General features: G+C 40.1%; 1 protein-coding gene across 1 annotated transcript; it reads right to left on the bottom strand.

Moving 5' to 3' along the window:
* Window positions 1-493: 493 nt before the first annotated feature.
* On the bottom strand, window positions 494-20,210 carry suox (sulfite oxidase). The gene is made up of 4 exons (XM_033015507.1): window positions 20,071-20,210; window positions 7,352-7,415; window positions 3,599-3,776; window positions 494-2,211 (listed from the first exon to the last, which is right to left on the bottom strand). The coding sequence occupies exons 2-4, from the start codon at window positions 7,408-7,410 to the stop codon at window positions 769-771; spliced, it is 1,680 nt and encodes a 559-aa protein (XP_032871398.1). The 5' UTR covers window positions 7,411-7,415; window positions 20,071-20,210; the 3' UTR covers window positions 494-768.
* Between the last annotated feature and the right edge of the window lie 5,896 nt (window positions 20,211-26,106).

Here is a 26,106-nt window from a genome sequence, read left to right on the forward strand (position 1 = left end):
TTCAAAAGGATGGACACAAAGGCACTGCGTTTATATAGTATTGCTGACAATTTTAGGATGTCCTAAAGCATTTCATAATCAGTAAGTACTTTTGAATGGCATTGCTCCAATTCAAGAAAGAGGCAGACAATCAGCACATATCTAGTTCCCAAAAAACAACAATGCAATAATAATCAGTCTATTTTAAATTTCATGCTTAAGGTGGGATAACTGTTGACTAAGATGCAATGGATAACAAATGTTCCTCTTCCAAGAGTTCCACAGGACTTCTAATCCACACAGGGAAAGCAGTTGACAGTACCCGTCTATCCTATTGTTCAAATGACATTAAGTCAACACTGTGTGTAAGAAAGAACGGCAGATGCTGGTATAAATCGAAGGTAGACACAAAATGCTGGAGTAACTCCGTGGGTGAGGCAGCATCTCTCGAGAAAAGGAATGGGCAACGTTTCGGGTCGAGACCCTTCTTCAGAAAATCCTTGAAGAAGGGTCTTGACCCGAAACGTCGCCCATTCCTTTTCTCCAAAGATGCTGCTGGTCCCGCTGAGTTACTCCAGCATTTTGTGTCTACCTTTAAGTCAACACTGCACTGAAGTGCCAACCTGAACTAAGTACTAGCCTCTGGAATGGAACAATTTTCTCACAATTTTCAGAGGCAAGAGTATTACCAAATAATCCACACTGACAATTAAGACTAAATTACTAGCCAGCTGTAATTGTACCCAAGTCTCTCAATGTTATGGAATCAGTAACAGTTTCTAATCATTTCTATTTGATTGTAACGTTCACTCGACTCCAAGAATTATTGAGGACCCCTCGTAAATTCCAGATGGGCGCAACAGTGTCCGGCTGCACATTGTACTGGTTATCCACAGCTTTGGAAATTATCTCCAGGCTTTTCTCGTCCTTCGGCATAGGCACAGTGAGTTGCCACAGTTTCCAGGCCCAGGCCTGCCCCTCATTTTGCTTCATCTCACTTAAGTCAGCCACTTGCCATGTCTGTCCACCATCCACTGAGACATCCACCCGGATCACTTCTCTGCCACCTCCACTCCACGCATAACCTTTCACTGTGATCTCATCCAAGTCTGAGCTGAGACGTTCGTCTTTGGAAGGCGATGTGATGGCAGATTGGATAGGTAGTTCTTGGATCGCTGGAGCAGTGGTGAAGTCAACAGTATCCCAATCCACAGAGGGAGAAAATCCCTTATAGTCATTCACTTGCCAATGGCTCTTGCTTTCTTCTTTACTTACGATGATCTTGCTCAACCACTTCACATTACGTGCTCCTACCACTCCTGGGACAACGAGACGTAGTGGAAAGCCATGATCTCTGGATAAAATTTCATCATTCATTTCGAAGGCAAGAAGCACGTCACCATCTTTGGCAAGCGCCTTACGAATAGTAATAGAGGCTCCGTAGGGAGTCCCACTTGTATCCTTATCAAGTCCCTCAAATTGGATATGTTTAGCATCTGTGTTCGCTGGCAGCCTTGCATACTCAAGGACATCAGAGAGTTTAACCCCAGTCCATTTTGCATTACCAATCGCTGCTGACCCCCAATTTAGTCCCTTCACTTCACGCACTGCATTCATGTCTGAGCGACGATTGCCAGCACATTGCAATGTAGCAGTTATTGTGTGCTTTGGGAACTTGGTTTGAAGGTCATGGAGGGACAGTTGGATGGACTTCAGCCCCTCTCCCTTAATCTCCAAACTGAATTTTTTTGGATCAACTTCTGGGACAGGCAGGTGGTTTCGTATGAAGAACAAGTCATTTGGGGTAAGATAATTTTCAGTTAGAATCTCTGCTGGCGTTTCTGCATTAAATGGCTTTAAACTATTCACCTTCAAAACCGGATGTCTCAATGGGTCTTTCCCATAAGGGTCAGTCACAACAGAGGCTTCCAGCACAGCTTCTGGGCTCAATTCTCCTACTTTGTACTCTTCAAGAATCTCGTAAACATGTTTTTGTTTATGGACGGCATACATTGACCAAAATGGTTCAAGGGCACCTCCTGCAGCAAGCAATATCTTATCACCCCCAGGATGCAGTTCCACAAAGTTTGTAATATCATACACGTCAGATTTGTAGGTGACCCATATTCCACTTTCCATAGTTTTATGCTTGGCCACATCTTGCCTGGTGTAAACAGGATAAGATTGTTGAGCCTCATTGTCAACCGATGTTTCTGGTTTTGGCTCCGCTTCCTTTACCAAAAGACAAAAGAAAAGTAATTTATCTTTCATGAAGAAATAAAATAATGTAACTCAACCTTCTGTCCGAGTATGGCAACTGGAGCAATGTGATTGTTTCTCAGCATTTAGATGTAGAAAAGAGGGCAGTCAGCCAGCTCCTTTTTTTTGATTGGTTCCATTTTGGAACCATTTAATACAAAGTTTAAAGAAGATGTACAGGTTTCTGCAGAACATGGATAGGTGACGTTTTGGGTCAGGACCCATGTTCAGACTGATTATGAGGGAGGGGGGGGGGGAGAAAGAGGAAATAAATCTGGGAGGAGAGACAGGACAAAGTGTGTCAGGTGGACATGGGCAGGGGGGTGGGGGGGGGGGGGGGGGCTTTTGATAGGCAGATAGTTAGAATAATGGCCAGAAATTAAAACAGAGGGTGTGAGACAAAAAGATTGAAGATGACTGATTGTGAAACCAGAAGAAGGAATGTAGGTGGAGGAAAAGAGAAGAAATAGGCGAGAGACCAGGTGGGGCACAGGGAGGGGGGTTGTTAGACATTACCTAAAATTGGAGAATTAAATGTTCATATCATTGGGTTTTAAGCTACCAATGCAGAATATGAGGTGCTGCTCCTCCAGTTTGTGTGTGGCCTCACTCTGGCAATGAAGGCGGCCCAGGACAGAAAGGTTAGTAAGGGAATAGGAATTAAAATGGTTAGTAACCAGGAGATCTGGTAGGCCTTGGCAGACAGAGTGCAAGTGTTCAGCAAAACGGTCGCTGAGTCTATGCTTGGTTTCACTGATGTACTGGAGGCCACATCAGGATACCGGATGCTGCAGATGAGGTTGGAGGACATGCATGCAAACCCCTATTGTACCTGCTTCCATTACAGCCGCTGCACTGCAGCAACAGTGGTGGAAGCAGATATATAGTGGCGTTTAAGAGACCTTTAGATAGACACATGAATATACAGGGAATGGATCATGTAAAGTGATTAGTTTAATTTGACATTATGTCTACACAGTCACTGTGGGCCAAAGGGCCAGTTCCTGCGTTATATGTTCTATGACCAAAATGATCCATACATCAATGGCTGAAGTCCATTGAGGTGCAGTGCAGAATTGACCTCAACTACATTCACCACCTCTATGTATCAAGCACCATCCATAAATAATGGTTACTTTGCCATAAACCAAAGCGTTTATCATTCTCACAGAAAAATGTATCCTAAGCATCGTGTATCTCCAGCAGAGGAAATAAAATCACGTGGAAGTGGCAGGAGCAGGTATCTATGATATGATCTTTCATAGGGAATATGGTACTTAATCGTTCTTTAAAAATATTGGTAAGGATATTAATGAAACAAACATGTTAGTAAATCAACAATACATCTTTTCCTACATACCTGTTTTCTGTATAAGCCATAAGCTAGGATAGCGCCAGTACCGGTGATGACCCCGAGGACCATTTGCCTCCAACGTGCATTACTGAACTGATAGTTTGCTTCTTTCTCCTGGTTAGCAGCGGTGTTGTTCCATCGTACTGAGCTGCAAACTGAGCATGCAGTGGTTTCTAGCCACACTCTAAAAAGAAAGTATGAAGTAATGCACACCTACATAGCAAAGATTTTAAAACAATTTTTCATCACAATAAGCATCATAGACAGCTTCCATGCTCTGCTGGACCCAGTCTTTGGAATGAACTGCAGGTTCCTGCCTCCACACATATTGTCATGATCACTAGTACTCATTAACATGATGAAAATCAAGAATCCAGATCACTGAAACTTTTCAGTTTATAAGTGCACAGAGAGGTTAAAATCAGTTGTCAGTCCAGGGTCAGTTCTTTATTTACATTGACGGAAAACTATATAGAAGTTGGTGACAATTCTTCATTTTACTACCCATCACTCCATATGTACTAACAACTTGCTGCTGAGGCCATGCTATTTCAAAATACTTCAAGACGAGCGGACCAATTAACCAAAACAGACTCATTCAAATAACTAAGATGCTGCGCTGTTACTAGGATTCCAGCATTACTGTACTTTGCCTTCCAATTATCAGTAAACTAAATTACTCTACAGCAACTTTGAAAAATCAAGTTGCTTCCTGGAGCTCTTTCTTTTTGCTCCAGCTCCATTCATGTTGTACTAGTCTATGGTTCTAAAGACCATCAGAGATTCAACTAGCAATTATGGAAAAAAAACATCTAAAGATTGCAAACTCATTTGTTATTGCAACATTTTAATCATGTGCTTGTCAGGTCTTGTACTGACAGTGAACTGTATTCTGTTCCACAAATTATCCCCCTTATTGGTATATTTGTATCACTGCAATAACCCACACACTAAAGATACTCAGGCTTAAGTTGTCGTTCCAAATACATGTTACTATTTAAATATCCCGAACAATTAAATGCTGCTGGGAAAACTTCAAAGGACAATGCTATGGCAAGTTTTGGGGTGAGATGGTAATGATAAAGATATTTTGATAATCTTTTCAAAATGTACTTAGATATTGCAAACTGGAGTCGCCTCTGTGGGTGGTGCTGGGCAATTGAGCTGCTGCAGTTCTTGAGACGGTGGTGCTTGGAATAAAACATGCAAAACTAAGCTAGCCGGAAAGCCAGATTGATTTGTAACCAGAAACTTGCACATTCACAAGTGTTGTGACGTTGGCAGAACTTTTCTCTTGTTCTCTGCAGTCTTTGACCTGGTCAGCTCTCCATTCTCCTTCCAATACTTCTTCACCATCAACCTACTCAATATGACTGTTCTTGGTTTCAATTTAAATTATCTGAGCACAAGTTTTCCAATCACAGCTTCTTAACCCACTCTCTGGTCTCATTCTTACTTTTCCTATTCTTGGTCATCTACTTGCTATCCTTGCACGATATAATATTCAGACAGGGGAAATAAATCAACTTTCAATAATCCTTGCATTATTTCATGTTCTTTCGTGAGGAAGCGTGCAGCCATTTCAGTCAAATATGTTGTTGTGGAACGTTGACGAAGTCTTAGTTTTTTTTCAGTTGAATAGTTATATGGTTAGTTTTATCTATACAACTAGTCCCTCCCCCCCCCCCCCCCCCCCCCCCCCACGAAAAATCAAATTTAAACCTACTGAAACGGTAGGATTTCAATTGACAGTCTAGATTAATTGTCTAGGTCTCATACCATAACATTCTAGGTGTGTGTGTGTATCCTTGGCATACTGTGATCACGCTGTCTCACCTATTCAGAATTCTGCACTTAAAATGCTATTTAATCAAGACCATTTCTGCAAGATGACAAAAGTGATTGCAGAAGATGGGAACTGGAACAAAATGCAGATCGTTGGAATAACCTAGTGGGTCAAGCAGCATCCGTGGAGGCAAGTGGTCCAAATCTATGGTTTGGGTCAAGACCCAGCATCATATCCTGATGCAGGGTCTTAACCAGAAATATTAACTTGCACCTCTTGCTGCTTTCCAAGTGCCCTCCTCGACACCCAAATCCAACACGCAACAAACATACAAGATCTTCATGAGAAAGTGAGGCAATTAATCCGATTGTAAAAGATTACATATACAAATATTCAGCAAAATAATTAACACATAAAAGATCACCCATGAAGATTGAAAACATTACTCATTCCTCCATAAGCAACCTATAAATGAAGCAGAAATGCCAAATCTTGATTTCTAATCAGGTTTCACTTGGTGTACAGAGCAATTACCCATTTATGCACATCCCGATTTAGAATAAGCATGCAGAGCAGAAAGGAACTTTTAAAAGTGAAAAGCAAGCTTTAGGGACCATCTTATAAAAGCACTGTAAATTAACTGGTTTTCAATAGCATGCACACAAATGAACTGAACATTTTTTCTACCCATAGCTGAAGCACAATGTCGAAATGCAAAAACCAATTACACCAACCAGTTCTTTTGAGCTACCTAGCTTCACGAATAAAATACCTTGTACATCTATAAGTTCAGTTGATTCTTCCGTGTACATAAGGGCATAAGAATGGTTTAAAAGCCAACAAGATTAAACATTTTCCACCAAATAGAATTGCTTCCTACCACTAAAACCATTAGAACTTAATAATAACAATGTTAATAGCTTTGGCAGGCTGAATGGATAGAGTGCTTTTGATTTGTGTCTGAACAGAACATTCCCAAATACAACATTAAAAAAAGCATGTTAAAAAAAGTGATCAGCCATGATCATATTGAATGGCGGTGCAGGCTCGAAGGGCCGAATGGCCTACTCCTGCACCTATTTTCTATGTTTCTATCCCACAAAAGAGAGACTTCATACAGACATTTTTTCTGGCACTACTTGCTGACAATATTTAACTGACAAAATATAATTTGCAGAAAGCAGCAAAAACTAGTTAAATGCTGCAATATGCCTTATAACTATCTTGTTTACAGAACACATGCAAATCTACATAACCATATAATTTATTATGATGCAATCTTATTTCACATCAGCTTTATTATTCTTTTCTCTTTTTTTGTTCCAGCTGAACAAAAGGAAATAATATTCAAGATTAGAAAACAAGCAGCAATAACTACATTACCAATTTCATTTGGGGAATCCGGCCACATTTTTACAAATTATTAAATTTTCCCGTTAAATCATGAACGCCATTAAATGCCATTTGAAGAGCAACTCAAATTGGCATCTCTCCATTAACTAGACTATCTTGAAGTAATCTGTTCACACTTGTTACTTATACAGCATATATGTGTGTGGTGGTTAGCTGACTTCTTGTTATTATAACATCAAATGTGATCAAATACGGTCAAATATTGTGCAAAGTTTACAGCAGATGTAATATTTATTGAAAATTACCTACAAAGATCAAGATCAAACAGTCGTATTTTGAGGGGCAAGGCATCCACAATCCTAAGGAACTGCCCAAGAAGGTGATGTTCAGTTGAAGCGCTGGCACATCCATTATTACAGCACTCCACGAGAACCCACTTTCATCTGGGGCAGGACTTGAATCCACAACCTCCAACCCAGAGTTGTTCCCAACTGAGTCAAGTTGGGAACTAATGAAACGTTAGTTTCTCAGTTACACTTGTGGAAAAGGGCCTCATTAACTGGCTATTTCAAATCTACAAAATGAATTAGAGTTGTTCTCCTCAACAAGATTAAAATTACCTGCTTTGTATCTGCCAGATGCCCAGAGCAGACCGTGTACACTTAAGGAACGACATCATAGTACCTAGAGACAGAATAACATTTCAATTTTAATCAGTTGATTATATTTTAATCTATTGTATTTTAACTACCTACTTCAATAAGGGGTTGCAATCAGAAAACCAATGGCATAGAACTTGATCGGCCAGTTTGTTAATTCTTGGAGTTTAAAATGCATTAGAGGAACAACTTCAGGCTGGAAGTCAATATATTGAATATATTTACAGTTCTCAAACAGTAACTTGTATCAGTGCTTCAAACATGAAACATTTGTAACAAATGGAGAATAGTTAATGCATGCGAGTAGTCAGAGGGAACAGATATGGAAACAACGTGTTTGCTGTCCCTTTCGCCAGCAGAGTGCATTGCTCACTAACAACAACAGCTCATGTTAAATCTAACTGTCACCAATACTAAGTCACACACAAAACAGCACTTGGACTGTCAGTTAAAAAGTTACCCAACTCAAAAATCATTGCAGCAGACTACTGAGGTAATGCTCTATTTAAAACAATTTGATTTGCATATTAAGCCCTGTAAAACAACTATGCAAAATATTTAAACCCATACATGATTAACATGTGGCATGAGGTCAATGGGTAAGACTTCCAAGTTTGTACACTGGAACAAAGCAAAAGTATAGAATTTCCTGAAGTGTAAAATATCCCAAATAAAATGTGATTCTCACTTGACTCCCAAATACCCAATGCTTCAATAAAACACTGAAATTCACAAAGGATCATCTTTTCAAAACATCAATAAAAATGGAAAGCTGTCTATTTCTCTTGGCAAGTAGACACATTTACCACAGTAAATTTATTTCCACCAGTGAAATGTTGTAGCCCCAATGTGTAATACTTTGCTGCAAAGGTTAGACCAACATTGGAGTCCAAAGTCAAAGTACAAAATCCTGTGGTCAGAGGGGGAGGAGGTTGACTCACTGGAGTCAGCAGTTTCAAGGTCAGTTATGGAACAAGACCATCCTTCTGAAAGTATCTGGTGCCCGAGCAACATTGGAGGATCCTTTTACCCAGTGAAAAATGGAGAATCAGCCATGAGTCGCAGAGATCGGCAATTGCAGTATTAATAGTGCAAAGTAGCATTTCGAAAACATGTAAGATTCTTAACGGGCTTGACAAAGTAGACTCGAGGATAATGATTTCCCTGGCTGATGCATCTAGACCCAGGAATCAGGTGTAAAAAAACCAGGAGATGTTTCGATATATGGAATCAAAGGATGTGGAGTTAGTGCAGGAAAGTGGCACCGAGGTAAAAGATCAGCCACAATTGTACTGAACAACTGAATAGTGGTGGGTATCCTTGGTTGGCATGGACAAGTTGGGCCAAAGGGCCCGTTTCCACACTGTATGACTCTATGAAAACAGGTATATGCGGTCTATTCCTGTTTATATTCCTTATGCTGCCTTCTCAGCTTTATTGTGCTGGAATACAATAATAAAACCTTGCAGATCAACCCTGAAGATGTTCGACACAGTTTGCATTAAAACTGGTCGAAATAGAATGGCAGAGCAGCTATAGCAACCAAGACAAGTGGCAATGGATCGTGGTAACCAAGATGAAAAAATACAGAGTTGTAGACATGGAAAAAAAGTTCCATCAAAACAAGCAAAGTAGGCAGTTTGCTCTCTAAAGATGGCTATCAATTTTCAGTTTGAGCCAAAACATACCCACCACGGGCCAATGAGAGCAACAGAGATTTTTGAGGAAATAGTAGGAATTGGAGTTCTCCACCCAACAAAAATCACAGCTGATCTTAATTGTCATTACATTTATGCAACTTGGTTCTGTAATAATGCCCTTGCCTCAGAAAAATACGTGGCAGGAGAAGAATTAAATTAGAAATTTTCAGCTGACCCCATGTTTTGTTTAAAGTGGGGGTGGAAAGTTTTAGATTTGCACTATCCTTTAAGTGGTGACATCCCTACTGAAGGGTGTTGGTCTACTCAGAAGGTTGCACCATCTTGTTCCTGATTCTTCCACTGCAATTAAAAAATAATCTTAAACAACCCTTTTAATTATCTGAAATACACAGATTAGATTAGACCGCAAATGTTCTGCAGTCATAAAAGTAATACAAGTTTTGTCTACAGAACCTGACCTTTAATTTCATCCTTTCAACTCTGATATGTAAGTGATGTTGGCATTGCTGCCAAATATGACATTTATAACCCATCTCAAAATATATTTTAAAGGTGTTGGTGCCCTGCCCTTTGAACCGCTGAAGTTCTTTTGGTGAAGGTACTGCTGTAGCATTGTTAGGTGTAGTGAGTTCCAGATTTCAACCCAAATGAAGGAATGGCAATGTTTTCAAGTCAAGATGCTGTGAGTTGGTTAATCTGTGCTACATTACCCCCAAGTCTGACACATCCTTCCCAGAGGCTCAGAAGTGAGCTGAGTAGCTTAAACAGTCAAATCCTATTCATATCCAACTTTACAAAAAGCACAATCTGGCTAATTACTGTCCAAATGAGTCTCTCCTCAGCAGAGTGATGGAGGGAGGGAGCGGTCTTTGCGGAAGGCAGACATGGGGGGAGATGGGAAGATGTGGCGAGTGGTGGGGTCACGTTGGAGGTGGCGGAAATGGCGGAGGATTATGTGTTGTATTTGCCGGCTGGTGGGGTAAAAGGTGAGGACCAGAGGGACTCTGCCCTTGTTGCGAGTGCGGGGATGGGGAGAGAGAGCAGTGTTACGGGGTATGGATGAGAACCTGGTGTGAGCCTCATCTATGGTGGCGGAGGGGAATCCCCGTTCCCTGAAGAACGAGGACATTTCCGATGTCAATATCTTGATGACCAAATTGTCCTATTTTAACCTCTCTTTGAGTACGATGAAATGGATTGAGTCATATATGGTACAGAGAAAACAATGTGTTAGAGTGCACAACAGTAAATCTGCAACTTCTAAAAACCCTCTTGGTGTACCTCAAGGTTCAATCTTGGGACCGCTATTATTCAGTCTGTACATTAATGATCTACCAAGTAGCTGTACATCAAATGTAACTTGCCAGATGTATGCTGACGATGCAGTTGTGTATGTACATGCCAAAAACAAACATCAAGCTGCACAAGACCTATCAGCTGCTATGATTAATGTGTCAAACTGGTTGCAGTTTTCTGATCTACATCTTAATGTGTCAAAGACTGTCTGTATGTTTTTCTCCAAAAAGGCAAGTACTGATGGAGATCCTGATGTGTTTGTACATGGAACAAAACTTAAAATTGTACATGAGTTTAAATATTTAGGAATCGTGATCGATTCACAGCTCTGCTTCAAACAACAGGTGAAAAGAACAGTAAATTTAATAAATACTTTGCTGCAAAGGTTAGACCAACATTGGAGTCCAAAGTCAAAGTACAAAATCCTGTGGTCAGAGGGGGAGGAGGTTGACTCACTGGAGTCAGCAGTTTCAAGGTCAGTTATGGAACAAGACCATCCTTCTGAAAGTATCTGGTGCCCGAGCAACATTGGAGGATCCTTTTACCCAGTGAAAAATGGAGAATCAGCCATGAGTCGCAGAGATCGGCAATTGCAGTATTAATAGTGCAAAGTAGCATTTCGAAAACATGTAAGATTCTTAACGGGCTTGACAAAGTAGACTCGAGAATAATGATTTCCCTGGCTGATGCATCTAGACCCAGGAATCAGGTGTAAAAAAACCAGGAGATGTTTCGATATATGGAATCAAAGGATGTGGAGTTAGTGCAGGAAAGTGGCACCGAGGTAAAAGATCAGCCACAATTGTACTGAACAACTGAATAGTGGTGGGTATCCTTGGTTGGCATGGACAAGTTGGGCCAAAGGGCCCGTTTCCACACTGTATGACTCTATGAAAACAGGTATATGCGGTCTATTCCTGTTTATATTCCTTATGCTGCCTTCTCAGCTTTATTGTGCTGGAATACAATAATAAAACCTTGCAGATCAACCCTGAAGATGTTCGACACAGTTTGCATTAAAACTGGTCGAAATAGAATGGCAGAGCAGCTATAGCAACCAAGACAAGTGGCAATGGATCGTGGTAACCAAGATGAAAAAATACAGAGTTGTAGACATGGAAAAAAAGTTCCATCAAAACAAGCAAAGTAGGCAGTTTGCTCTCTAAAGATGGCTATCAATTTTCAGTTTGAGCCAAAACATACCCACCACGGGCCAATGAGAGCAACAGAGATTTTTGAGGAAATAGTAGGAATTGGAGTTCTCCACCCAACAAAAATCACAGCTGATCTTAATTGTCATTACATTTATGCAACTTGGTTCTGTAATAATGCCCTTGCCTCAGAAAAATACGTGGCAGGAGAAGAATTAAATTAGAAATTTTCAGCTGACCCCATGTTTTGTTTAAAGTGGGGGTGGAAAGTTTTAGATTTGCACTATCCTTTAAGTGGTGACATCCCTACTGAAGGGTGTTGGTCTACTCAGAAGGTTGCACCATCTTGTTCCTGATTCTTCCACTGCAATTAAAAAATAATCTTAAACAACCCTTTTAATTATCTGAAATACACAGATTAGATTAGACCGCAAATGTTCTGCAGTCATAAAAGTAATACAAGTTTTGTCTACAGAACCTGACCTTTAATTTCATCCTTTCAACTCTGATATGTAAGTGATGTTGGCATTGCTGCCAAATATGACATTTATAACCCATCTCAAAATATATTTTAAAGGTGTTGGTGCCCTGCCCTTTGAACCGCTGAAGTTCTTTTGGTGAAGGTACTGCTGTAGCATTGTTAGGTGTAGTGAGTTCCAGATTTCAACCCAAATGAAGGAATGGCAATGTTTTCAAGTCAAGATGCTGTGAGTTGGTTAATCTGTGCTACATTACCCCCAAGTCTGACACATCCTTCCCAGAGGCTCAGAAGTGAGCTGAGTAGCTTAAACAGTCAAATCCTATTCATATCCAACTTTACAAAAAGCACAATCTGGCTAATTACTGTCCAAATGAGTCTCTCCTCAGCAGAGTGATGGAGGGAGGGAGCGGTCTTTGCGGAAGGCAGACATGGGGGGAGATGGGAAGATGTGGCGAGTGGTGGGGTCACGTTGGAGGTGGCGGAAATGGCGGAGGATTATGTGTTGTATTTGCCGGCTGGTGGGGTAAAAGGTGAGGACCAGAGGGACTCTGCCCTTGTTGCGAGTGCGGGGATGGGGAGAGAGAGCAGTGTTACGGGGTATGGATGAGAACCTGGTGTGAGCCTCATCTATGGTGGCGGAGGGGAATCCCCGTTCCCTGAAGAACGAGGACATTTCCGATGTCAATATCTTGATGACCAAATTGTCCTATTTTAACCTCTCTTTGAGTACGATGAAATGGATTGAGTCATATATGGTACAGAGAAAACAATGTGTTAGAGTGCACAACAGTAAATCTGCAACTTCTAAAAACCCTCTTGGTGTACCTCAAGGTTCAATCTTGGGACCGCTATTATTCAGTCTGTACATTAATGATCTACCAAGTAGCTGTACATCAAATGTAACTTGCCAGATGTATGCTGACGATGCAGTTGTGTATGTACATGCCAAAAACAAACATCAAGCTGCACAAGACCTATCAGCTGCTATGATTAATGTGTCAAACTGGTTGCAGTTTTCTGATCTACATCTTAATGTGTCAAAGACTGTCTGTATGTTTTTCTCCAAAAAGGCAAGTACTGATGGAGATCCTGATGTGTTTGTACATGGAACAAAACTTAAAATTGTACATGAGTTTAAATATTTAGGAATCGTGATCGATTCACAGCTCTGCTTCAAACAACAGGTGAAAAGAACAGTAAATTTAATAAATACTTTGCTGCAAAGGTTAGACCAACATTGGAGTCCAAAGTCAAAGTACAAAATCCTGTGGTCAGAGGGGGAGGAGGTTGACTCACTGGAGTCAGCAGTTTCAAGGTCAGTTATGGAACAAGACCATCCTTCTGAAAGTATCTGGTGCCCGAGCAACATTGGAGGATCCTTTTACCCAGTGAAAAATGGAGAATCAGCCATGAGTCGCAGAGATCGGCAATTGCAGTATTAATAGTGCAAAGTAGCATTTCGAAAACATGTAAGATTCTTAACGGGCTTGACAAAGTAGACTCGAGGATAATGATTTCCCTGGCTGATGCATCTAGACCCAGGAATCAGGTGTAAAAAAACCAGGAGATGTTTCGATATATGGAATCAAAGGATGTGGAGTTAGTGCAGGAAAGTGGCACCGAGGTAAAAGATCAGCCACAATTGTACTGAACAACTGAATAGTGGTGGGTATCTTGAACAAGTTGCCAGAGGAAGTGCTAGAGATGAGGAAATTACAAAGTTTAAAAGACATTTGGACAGGTACACAATAGGAAAGTTTAGGGGGATGTGGTCCAAACACAGGCATATGGGACCAGCTCAGCTAGGCTCCTTGGTTGGCATGGACAAGTTGGGCCAAAGGGCCCGTTTCCACACTGTATGACTCTATGAAAACAGGTATATGGGGCTGAATGGTCTATTCCTGTTTATATTCCTTATGCTGCCTTCTCAGCTTTATTGTGCTGGAATACAATAATAAAACCTTGCAGATCAACCCTGAAGATGTTCGACACAGTTTGCATTAAAACTGGTCGAAATAGAATGGCAGAGCAGCTATAGCAACCAAGACAAGTGGCAATGGATCGTGGTAACCAAGATGAAAAAATACAGAGTTGTAGACATGGAAAAAAAGTTCCATCAAAACAAGCAAAGTAGGCAGTTTGCTCTCTAAAGATGGCTATCAATTTTCAGTTTGAGCCAAAACATACCCACCACGGGCCAATGAGAGCAACAGAGATTTTTGAGGAAATAGTAGGAATTGGAGTTCTCCACCCAACAAAAATCACAGCTGATCTTGTCATTACATTTATGCAACTTGGTTCTGTAATAATGCCCTTGCCTCAGAAAAATACGTGGCAGGAGAAGAATTAAATTAGAAATTTTCAGCTGACCCCATGTTTTGTTTAAAGTGGGGGTGGGAAAGTTTTAGATTTGCACTATCCTTTAAGTGGTGACATCCCTACTGAAGGGTGTTGGTCTACTCAGAAGGTTGCACCATCTTGTTCCTGATTCTTCCACTGCAATTAATAAATAATCTTAAACAACCCTTTTAATTATCTGAAATACACAGATTAGATTAGACCTCAAATGTTCTTCAGTCATAAAAGTAATACAAGTTTTGTCTACAGAACCTGACCTTTAATTTCATCCTTTCAACTCTGATATGTAAGTGATGTTGGCATTGCTGCCAAATATGACATTTATAACCCATCTCAAAATATATTCTAAAGGTGTTGGTGCCCTGCCCTTTGAACCGCTGAAGTTCTTTTGGTGAAGGTACTGCTGTAGCATTGTTAGGTGTAGTGAGTTCCAGATTTCAACCCAAATGAAGGAATGGCAATGTTTTCAAGTCAAGATGCTGTGAGTTGGTCAATCTGTGCTACATTACCCCCAAGTCTGACACATCCTTCCCAGAGGCTCAGAAGTGAGCTGAGTAGCTTAAACAGTCAAATCCTATTCATATCCAACTTTACAAAAAGCACAATCTGGCTAATTACTGTCCAAATGAGTCTCTCCTCAGCAGAGTGATGGGAGGAGTCGTTAACTATTAAGGGGCAGATATTCACTAATAACTAGTTCTCCAATGCCCAATTTGACTTTCCTCCCGAGAAACACTTGACTCTCGATATCATCTCTGCTTTGATCCAAACATGGACCAAAGAGCTGAGTTCCAGAGATGAGAGCGATTGCACTTGACATCAAGGAACCCTTGTAAAAATGAAGTCAATGGACACCAAGAGGAAAACACTCTACTGGTTGGAGCCATGCCTTATTCAAAGTAAAATGGTTGTGATTATTGGAGGTCAATCTTCCTAATTGCACAACATTATCTCAGAAATTCTTCATGTCAGTGTCCTAGGGCCAACCACCTTCGACTGCTTCCTTCCACAAGATTGGAAGTGGGGATGTTTGTTTAATGCTCACTTAGCTTTATGTCAGCAGCAAACTCAAATGTTCCACTTGCTCTCCTCCAGCATCCCTTTGAGGTACATTGTGAATAGTTGGGGCCTCAAGCATCAATCCCCTCTATTCACAACTTGAGAAAGAACCATTTAATCCTCCCTTTGCTATTTTCTTATGTACTCTTTATTTTGTGTCTGTTAGTTAACTCTCAAATTCCATGCTAGTTTATAACTTCCAATTCCATGTGTTCTAATCCCATTGACCAACATCCTTCCTATCAAAAGCCTTTTAATAAATCTAAATACCCCACATTCAATGGCTCCCTCTCATCTATTCTACTGGATACATCTCAAAGATCACACAAAAGGAACCAGATACACAGACTAAGGCTCATCCATTTACCTTATTCACCTTGTCTTGATTAAAATAACTTGAAAAGAACAACCTGTTTTTAAAAAAATGTGTAGCAAGGAACTGCAGATGCTGGTTTAAACCGAAGATAGACACAAAGTGCTGGAGTAACTACGCGGGACAGGCAGCATCTCCGGAGAGATGAAATGGGTGACGTTTCGAGACCGAAGAAGACTCCAGAGACTCCAAGTCTGAAGAAGGGTTTTGGCCCGAAACGTTACCTATCTCCTTCGCTCCATAGATGCTGCTGCACCCGCTGAGTTTCTCCAGCATTTTTGTGTACCTTCGATTTTCCAGCATCTGCAGTTCCCTCTTGAAGACTCCAGAGATGTTGCCTGTCCAGCTGAACCACTCTAGCATTTTGTGTCTACTTCTGTTTTTTTTTTAATACAGGCAGAAGATTGAAAAGGGGAAGAAGGGGAACTATTTTAGATTTCTATTGTACCATCACATTTATTTGATTGTCTTTTAATTTTAGCTGAGAAACACTGGAGTGCAGAAAAGCAACCAGTGCATTCCAAAGATTCACCGTACTTTGTGTGAAGACATCTTGTAATTCAGCCCAAGTCAATATCTTAGGTACACAAAATTGCTGGGGAAACTCAGCGGGTGCAGCAGCATCTATGGAGCGAAGGAAATAGGCGACGTTTCGGGCCGAAACCCTTCTTCAGACTGATGGGGGGTGGAGAAAGAAGGAAAAGGGGAGGAGGAGGAGGAGCCCGAGGGCGGGCGGATGGGAGGGTGGGAGGAGACAGCTAGAGGGTTAAGGAAGGGGAGGAGACAGCAAGGGCTAGCAAAATTGGGAGAATTCAATGTTAATGCCATACGGACGCAAGGTCCCCAGACGGAATATGAGGTGCTGTTCCTTCAATTTCCGCTGTTGCTCACTCTGGCAATGGAGGAGACCCAGGACAGAGAGGTCGGATTGGGAATGGGAGGGGGAGTTGAAGTGCTGAGCCACCGGGAGTTCAGGTAGGTTATTGTGGACTGAGCGGAGGTGTTCGGCGAATCGATCGCCCAACCTACGCTTGGTCTCCCCGATGTAAATCAGCTGACATCTAGAGCAGCGGATGCAGTAGATGAGGTTGGAGGAGATACAGGTGAACCTTTGTCGCACCTGGAACGACTGCTTGGGTCCTTGAATGGAGTCGAGGGGGGAGGTGAAGGGACAGGTGTTGCATTTCTTGCGGTTGCAACGGAAAGTGCCCGGGGAGGGGGTGGTGCGGGAGGGAAGGGAAGAATTGACGAGGGAGTTGCGGAGGGAGCGGTCTTTGCGGAAGGCAGACATGGGGGGAGATGGGAAGATGTGGCGAGTGGTGGGGTCACGTTGGAGGTGGCGGAAATGGCGGAGGATTATGTGTTGTATTTGCCGGCTGGTGGGGTGAAAGGTGAGGACCAGAGGGACTCTGCCCTTGTTGCGAGTGCGGGGATGGGGAGAGAGAGCAGTGTTACGGGGTATGGATGAGACCCTGGTGTGAGCCTCATCTATGGTGGCGGAGGGGAATCCCCGTTCCCTGACGAACGAGGACATTTCCGATGTCAATATCTTGATGACCAAATTGTCCTATTTTAACCTCTCTTTGAGTACGATGAAATGGATTGAGTCATATATGGTACAGAGAAAACAATGTGTTAGAGTGCACAACAGTAAATCTGCAACTTCTAAAAACCCTCTTGGTGTACCTCAAGGTTCAATCTTGGGACCGCTATTATTCAGTCTGTACATTAATGATCTACCAAGTAGCTGTACATCAAATGTAACTTGCCAGATGTATGCTGACGATGCAGTTGTGTATGTACATGCCAAAAACAAACATCAAGCTGCACAAGACCTATCAGCTGCTATGATTAATGTGTCAAACTGGTTGCAGTTTTCTGATCTACATCTTAATGTGTCAAAGACTGTCTGTATGTTTTTCTCCTAAAAGGCAAGTACTGATGGAGATCCTGATGTGTTTGTACATGGAACAAAACTTAAAATTGTACACGAGTTTAAATATTTAGGAATCGTGATCGATTCATAGCTCTGCTTCAAACAACAGGTGAAAAGAACAGTAAATTTAATAAAATTTAATTTGTCCAACTTTAGATATATTAGAAATAATTTAACTATTGATTCAGCCAAACTATATTTTAATGCAATGATTGTGCCATACATGACCTACTGTATAACAACTTGGTCACTGGCATGTAAGTCCACACTAAAGCCTGTTGAAATTGCTTATAAACAAGCCCTATTTATTCTTTATGTGTTCTTTATTATTGTATCGCTGCAGACAACCCAAATTTCCACCAACCTGGCTGTGTGGCAATAAATTATATCTAATCTAATCTAATCTAATATCTAAAAACTCTTGACAAAAAGCCCAGAATGTACCATCACTGTAGCATCCTGAAGAAATTTGATCTGCTGAGCTGGGAAAACGTAATAAAATATTCGGACTCGATTTTGGTTTACAAAATCTTCCGTGGACTAGCCCCACCTCCGTTAAAGGACTTCATAAAGAAAAACACAAATAGGTCGACAAGAGCAGCCTCCAGGGGTGATTGTATAGTCCCGTTTAGGAAAAGTGTCTTTGGGCAGTCAGTATTTTCATATCGAGCGTCGCAGACCTGGAACGCGATAATAATAATAATGGATGGGATTTATATAGCGCCTTTCTAATACTCAAGGCGCTTTACATCGCATTATTCATTCACTCCTCAGTCACACTCGGTGGTGGTAAGCTACTCCTGTAGCCACAGCTGCCCTGGGGCAGACTGACGGAAGCGTGGCTGCCAATCTGCGCCTACGGCCCCTCCGACCACCACCAATCACTCACACACATTCACACACAGGCAAAGGTGGGTGAAGTGTCTTGCCCAAGGACACGACAGTATGCACTCCAAGCGGGATTCGAACCGGCTACCTTCCGGTTGCCAGCCGAACACTTAGCCCATTGTGCCATCTGTCGTCCCGATGATCATGATCACAATCACTGCTGTCTGGTGATAAACATGCACACCTATACATTCCTTCTTCCCTGCCCTCCCTCACAGGGATTTTCCAAACCGTTGCCATTCACCTCCACCTTCTGCACAGACTGAAATAGAATTCATTGTAGAAATTATGTCAAAGCAGCTAGCAAAATTCAATTGTTCACTCCTAAACTCAAACACAAAGATGCAGAGTGATGGAGTAACTCAGCGGGTCAGGCAGCATCTGTGGAGAACATGGACAGGTGACGTTTCACAGAGTGCTGGAGTAACTCAGCGGGTCAGGCAGCATCTGTGGAGAACATGGATAGGTGACGTTTCACAGAGTGCTGGAGTAACTCAGCGGGTCAGGCAGCATCTGTGGAGAACATGGATAGGTGACGTTTCACAGATACCATGCGTCATATGGGATCTGCCAACCCTTACCTCATTTACCAAACATCTAAAAACATGGTTACTGCAAAATCAAAATTGCAATCATAATCTACCTTAAAATTATCCTATGGTACTCTTTTATTGCTACTTTTTTACTTTATTGTTTGTTTTGTTTTGTTTTTGTCTTTTGTTTCGTCTTTTTTCTTATTGAATGATTGTGTTGTGATGTGTTTACCTTGTTTACCAGAGGGACTAAAGATGGAAATTAGCTACTGGTTACAATCTTGCGTATTACATGTAAATGTTTATTAATATGCACTGTCCCCTAAATAAATAAATTACAATTACAATCTATTCGTAAAATAACAAATAACACTGAAAACTGATTAGCTGGCCATCATTCCTGACAGCGTTTGTGGGAACTTGCTCTGAAGGCGAATCCAACAGTGATTACATTCTACAACTCCGAAATGCTTTGAGATCCCTTGCGTTACAGAAACTATTCTCTGACCGCTTCCGCTAGGTGTCAAGTGAATGTATGCCTTTTTGGGGAGTGGGATAGGAAAATAGAAAGTGTGGAGGATTCAAGCAATATTTTCTTTCCCTTCCAGTACCAATTAAGACGGAAAAAAACTTTTCTCCCCCAGAAATGATCCATATGTTCTCAACCCTCAGGAAGGCATCTGACGACAGGATTAACCGTGTAACTGAAAGGTTCGAATCGGTGATTGTTGAGAATATATCCCTCAAAGTGTGTGGAGGACGGACTGGGCAGCGGCCCTTGGTCTGAACGTCCCCCCATAGGTCTCACGTTTTAATTTCAAGAGGGTTCGGTTTGTGGTGTAGATACAATAATTACCACGTCGTCCGCCGTTTAAAATCAGGCGTTACTCCGCTGCCCTCGGTCTCCATCCACTCAAAGCCATTATAAATGACATTCCACTCACATTTAGTCAAAACGCCGACAGAAATTCTCCTCCAAATCTTCGCCGGCTGGAAAATTCTTTCTCTTCGCCTCACTCCACCGCCCGCATCCCCATCACCAGCTCACTCGGGCGCTCTGCGCAAGCGTGGTCTGCGAGCCGTTCCCGCGGGTGACGAGCTCTGATGGCGGCGGCGCCTGCGAGCAGCGTCTTCCATCGCGCCACGCCTCAGGGCACAATATGGAAACTGTGAACTCGACACGGTCGCGCGGTGAGATGGCGGATGCGGGCTTTTACACTGAAGCAGCAGCAGTAGTCCATTCGGCCCTGAGGGCTGCTCTCCTGTCAGCCAGATATTGATCCACACTGTCCAAACATAGACAATAGGTGCAGGAGTAGAGGCCATTCGGCCCTTCGAGCCTGCACCACCATTCAATATGATCATGGCTGATCATCCAACTCAGTATCCTGTACCTGCCTTCTCTCCATACCCCCTGATCCCTTTAGCCACAAGGGCCATATCTAACTCCCTCTTAAATATAGCCAATGAACTGGCCTCAACTACCTTCTGTGGCAGAGAATTCCACAGATTCACCGCTCGCTGTGTGAAAAATGTTTTCCTCATCTCAGTCATAAAAGATTTCCCCCTTATCCTTAAACTGTGACTCCTTGTTCCGGACTTCACCAACATCGGGAACAATCTTCCTGCATCTAGCCTGTCCAACCCCTTAAGAATTTTGTAAGTTTCTATAAGATTCCCTCTCAATCTTCTAAATTCTAGCGAGTACAAGCCGAGTCTATCCAGTCTTTCTTCATATGAAAGTCCTGACATCCCAGGAATCAGTCTGGTGAACCTTCTCTGTACTCCCTCTATGGCAAGAATGTCTTTCCTCAGATTAGGAGGAAAACGCTATCTATCAAAACATACATTACTCATCAGGTCAGGCAGCAGGTGTAGTTCGAGAAACAAAGTGAATGTTTTTGGTATGAGACCCCTTTGTCAGCCCTGTTCCAATGAAGGGCCCCGGACCCGAATCGTTAACTTCCTCTCTCCACAGATTTGACCTGACCTGCTGAGTGTTCCCAGCATTTTCTGTTTTTTTAAATTAATTTCAGGCATCCAGCATCTGCAGTTTTGTTTTGCCCTATCCCTGTATTCCTTCATCCTCATATTCTTTTAATTCTCACATTGTCTAAATGTCTATCGGCCTCAGCATCAATGACTCTGCAATAGACGTTTCCAAAGATTTACAACTCAAACTATAATATTAAAGCCTAAGATAAATTAAATGAGACATTAAAAAAAATGCTTTCAGGCACAATTTCTTATGTCTACAGCATTAAAGAAACTGGTTTTTAGTTGTGTTTTTTTTTTGACAAGCAACTTGTTTTGGAATGTTCACATCCTTGGGTGGTTTGTTTAAGAATTCAAAACAAGGAAGATTGAAATGTACCCTCAGTAAAGTTTACTTTGACAGAGAGAAGGTCTTTGACAGTTGTTCTGCGTTTGGATGGCTCCATTGGAACGTTACAATTTCCTAGGTGTAAGCCTTCTCGAATGACGTGTCCTGGGCTGGGCCTAGCACATATATGTATGTAATCACAGAGTAGGCATGGCACGCCTCTACTTTCTTAAAGCTGAAAGAGATTCGGCATGTGGCCAAATGCTCTGACAAACCTCCACACATGCAATGTAGAAATTATCCTGGCCGGTAGTATCATGACCTGGTACAGTTATTCCAACGCACAAGAATGTAAAAGGCCACAGAGTCAACCAGAGTAACACATACTTCCAGATTCAGGAACAAATAGTTCCTTCCCACCTGTTATCAGGCAACTGAACCATCCTTATCAATGACTAGAGATCGGCCTCGAGCTACTATGTACCTCATTGGAGACTCTCGGACTATCTTTAATCGGAGTTTACCTTGCACTAAATGTTATTCCCGTCATCATGTATCTGTACATTGTGTAATCATTTATAGTCATTCCGATGACTGGTTAGCATGCAACAAAAAGCCATTCACTGTAACTTGGTACACGTACAATAAATCAAATTAAACTAAAGATGATTAATATTGCCAATCATTAACTTTTTTGTATTAGTTTAGTCAACCACAGAGGGGCAAATGCCAGGGATTTCAGTTCAGGTTTCAAGCAATTGCTACTTAATAAAATACAGAATTTTCAGTTCATTTTCTCTTTTCCAACTCTGCCTGTGGTTCTTGATTTATGCTTGTAGATGATATGTGCATGTACCTTTAACATAGTGACCTCACCACTACTAACCACTCCCCATATCACAAGTATAATTACAACCTCCCCACCCATTGATCTCTCTCTAGTTCCCGTGACAGACCACATACAGCTAGGGCAGTAACGTATGTATATCATGAATAAACAGTAGTAAAGACACAGTGTGTTGATGACTCATCTTTACATGGTGTCGAAATCGTTCCTTTGCGCCTCCTGTTTGTTGGGTTTTATTTAATTTTAACCCAGTTCCCTATCCCTTTTCTCTATTTCCCTTGCCATGGCCTCATCTTGCCGCAAGCCCGATGTGCTTGTCTTTGATTCAGACATTGCCCATCGGTGGAATGTTTTTAGACGTGTTAATGTTTTAATATAAGGGGTGCCAACGAACCAATTAAGAGGGGTAAAATTTTTGCCCAACTAAAATCGTTGAAAAGCGACATAATGTTTTTGCAGGAGACACACATGAAACAACAAACACAAATAAGATTAAAGGCGAATTGGATAGGCCAAACATACTACTCCTCATTTACTTCTAAATCTAGGGGTACAGCTATTCTTATTAGGAAAGGTATTCCTTTTAAATTAAAGAATACCATATCAGATAAAGAGGGAAGATATATTATAGTTTCGGGTGAAATTTATGCAACCCCACTATCTTTGATAAATATTTATGCTCCGAATTTTGATAACCCCCACTTTTTTGATAAAATTATTGACATAATATCAGAGTTTAATTACCAAAATGTGATAATAGGGGGGGACTTTAACTGTGTTTTAGATTCATATCTAGATAAATCAGCAAAACAAAAGAAGAGTAATTTAAAATCTAAAATTAGCGAACTTCTAAATACATATATAAAAAATACTAATATAATAGATGTATGGAGATCTGCTAATCCAGTTGGAAGGGAATACTCGTTTTACTCTTCGGTGCATAAAACTTATTCAAGAATTGATTATTTTTTAGTGGATATGAAATTAATGCCATATACAAACAACCCAACATACCACATTAGTAGTATCTCAGATCACTCCCCGTTGACATTTTCAGTAAAATTTGAGGGAATGCCGGGTAAAAAATTTTTTTGGAGGTTTAATACACATATTTTAAATGACGTGCAAAGCTATCAATATTTAAAACAACAAATGGAACTTTTTTTCGATACAAATGATATACCAGGTACTTTGCCTTCTTTATTATGGGAAACTTTTAAGGCATTTATGAGAGGAATTATAATTTCATATCAAAGTTTTCAAAATAAAAAGAATAAGACAGAACAATTGTTGTTAGAACAAGAAATCAGACAGTTAGAGTTGGATAATGCCAAAGATTCCACGACAGATAAACACAATAAGATAATATTACTGAAATTTAAACTTAATCGAATTTTATCGGCAAGAGTAATAAGACTATTCCAAATTACAAAACAGGAACATTTTGAGTTTGGTGACAAACCACATAAGCTTTTAGCTCGCCAATTGAAAAAACAAGAAAAGGAAAATACTATAACCAAAATTAAATCAGAGAAAGGTGAATTACTAATACTACCTAAAGATATTAATAATAGATTTGCCCAATTTTACCAAAACTTATATACATCTAAAATTAAAATAGAAGATAGTAAAATAAAAAAAATTCTAGATAATTGTAATCTTCCAATACTGGACCTTTTGGAACAAGAGGAATTAGGAGCTCAAATTACAATCAAAGAAATAGGTGAAACAATAAAATCGCTGAAAAATGGTAAGACACCGGGACCAGATGGTTTTAATAATGAATTTTATAAAAAATTTCAGGAGATAACAACCCCTTATTTATTTAATTTATACTCCCATGCTTTTAAAGAAAACAAACTACCTGAAACACTAACAGAATCAACTATTACGCTTATTCCAAAAAAAGATAAAGATTTAGAAGATCCGGGCTCGTACAGAGCTATATCACTTTTAAATACAGATCAGAAAATTTTAGCAAAGATTTTAGCAAGAAGATTAAGCAAATATATTAGTAAATTGATAAACCCTGATCAAACGGGGTTTATACCTAAAAGATACTCATTTAATAATCTGAGACGCCTGTTTAATATAATGTACTCGCATAAAGTAGAGGAAGAAGATATATCAATTATTTCTTTGGATGCAGAGAAAGCATTTGATCAGGTAGAGTGGCAATACTTATATAAAGTACTACAAAAATTTAATATGGAAGAGAATTTTATAACATGGGTAAAATTATTATATGATAAACCGATGGCAAGAATTTTAACTAATAACATGTTATCTCAAAAATTTCAACTATCAAGGGGTAATAGGCAGGGATGTGCACTATCACCCCTGCTATTTGCCCTTATGATAGAACCCCTGGCTGAAAGTATAAGAATTCATCCGAATATTCAGGGCTATAATACCAGGGACTCAAAGAATAAAATCTCATTATATGCAGACGATATACTTTTATATATTACAAAGTCACAAACGAGCATACCAAATTTATTAAACTTAATAGAGGAATTTGGGTCTTTTTCTGGATATAGAATAAACTGGAATAAAAGTGAAATCATGACATTAAAACCTCAAGAACCTACACACTTACTGAAGTTCCCCTTTAAAATCGCAACAGAAAAATTTAAATATTTGGGTATTCAGATTACTAGAAAATATAAAGCATTATTCAATGCTAATTTCATGCCTTTATTAAATAAACTTAATACGTTGATTAAATTTTGGAAAACACTTCCCTTATCATTATTAGGTAGAATAAATGCAATAAAAATGATCTTCCTACCACAATTACTATACCTATTTCAATCTATACCGGTATATATACCAAAATATATATTTTTTAAATTAGACTCTAATATTACTAATTATATTTGGGACTATAGATCACATAGAATCACAAAAAAACACTTATGTAAACCAAAAGAGGTCGGGGGACTTTCACTTCCGAATTTTATGTATTATTACTGGGCAGTGCATATTAAGAATATGATTTATTGGTTGGATAGTTCTACCCAACAGACAGAATGGATAAAAATGGAGAAGGAGGATTGCCATCCTTGTAATATAGGAACGATCCTCTTCTCCCCAAAAAAACTGAATAACACAATATATAAGAAGAACCCAATTATATATGGTACAATAAAAATTTGGAAACAAATAAAATTATCTTTAAAATTAAGAAATCTATCACTGTTAATGCCAATAGCGAATAACCCTTTATTTAAACCATCTCTTATTGATAAGACATATAACCAATGGGAAATTCTCGGAATTAGAAGGATCGGGGATATGTACGAAATGGGAAACTTACTATCATTCCAACAACTACAATTAAAATTTAAATTGAAAAACAACCAATATTTTAAATATCTTCAGATTTGCGATTTCGTGAAAAAATATATACAAGGATATCAAAAAGTAACTCCTGACTTATTGGAAGAAGCAATGAATATTGAAGCTGACTCACAAAAATTAATATCATATTTATATAATAGTATTCTAAATATAGACCTACCATCGACAGAGGTACTTAGAGAAGAGTGGGAACGGGAACTAATGATAAAAATTACGAAGGTTAAATGGGAAAAATACCTGATATATATTCACAAATGTTCAATTAATGTAAGACATAATCTAATTCAATTTAAAATTGTACATAGATTATATTATTCAAAAACAAGATTGAACAAATTTTATCCAAATATATCCGCCACTTGTGATAAATGTCTAGCCCAAAAGGCAACTATAACACACTCCTTAGTTTCCTGCATAAAACTTTATAGATTCTGGAATGATATTTTT

This window comes from Amblyraja radiata, chromosome 46, assembly GCF_010909765.2.
Source record: "Amblyraja radiata isolate CabotCenter1 chromosome 46, sAmbRad1.1.pri, whole genome shotgun sequence".
In the NCBI taxonomy this organism is placed as follows: domain Eukaryota; kingdom Metazoa; phylum Chordata; class Chondrichthyes; order Rajiformes; family Rajidae; genus Amblyraja; species Amblyraja radiata.

What these genes read in the sequence shown, in the direction of transcription:
- suox (XM_033015507.1), bottom strand. Translation starts at nt 7,410, where the DNA reads ATGATGTCGTTCCTTAAGTGTACACGGTCTGCTCTGGGCATCTGGCAG. An exon ending in ATCTGGCAGATACAAAGCAG is followed by an intron (nt 3,777 to 7,351) that starts GTAATTTTAATC and finishes CTTTCTTTTTAG; the next exon opens with AGTGTGGCTAGAAACCACTG. An exon ending in ATGGCTTATACAGAAAACAG is followed by an intron (nt 2,212 to 3,598) that starts GTATGTAGGAAA and finishes CTTTTGGTAAAG; the next exon opens with GAAGCGGAGCCAAAACCAGA.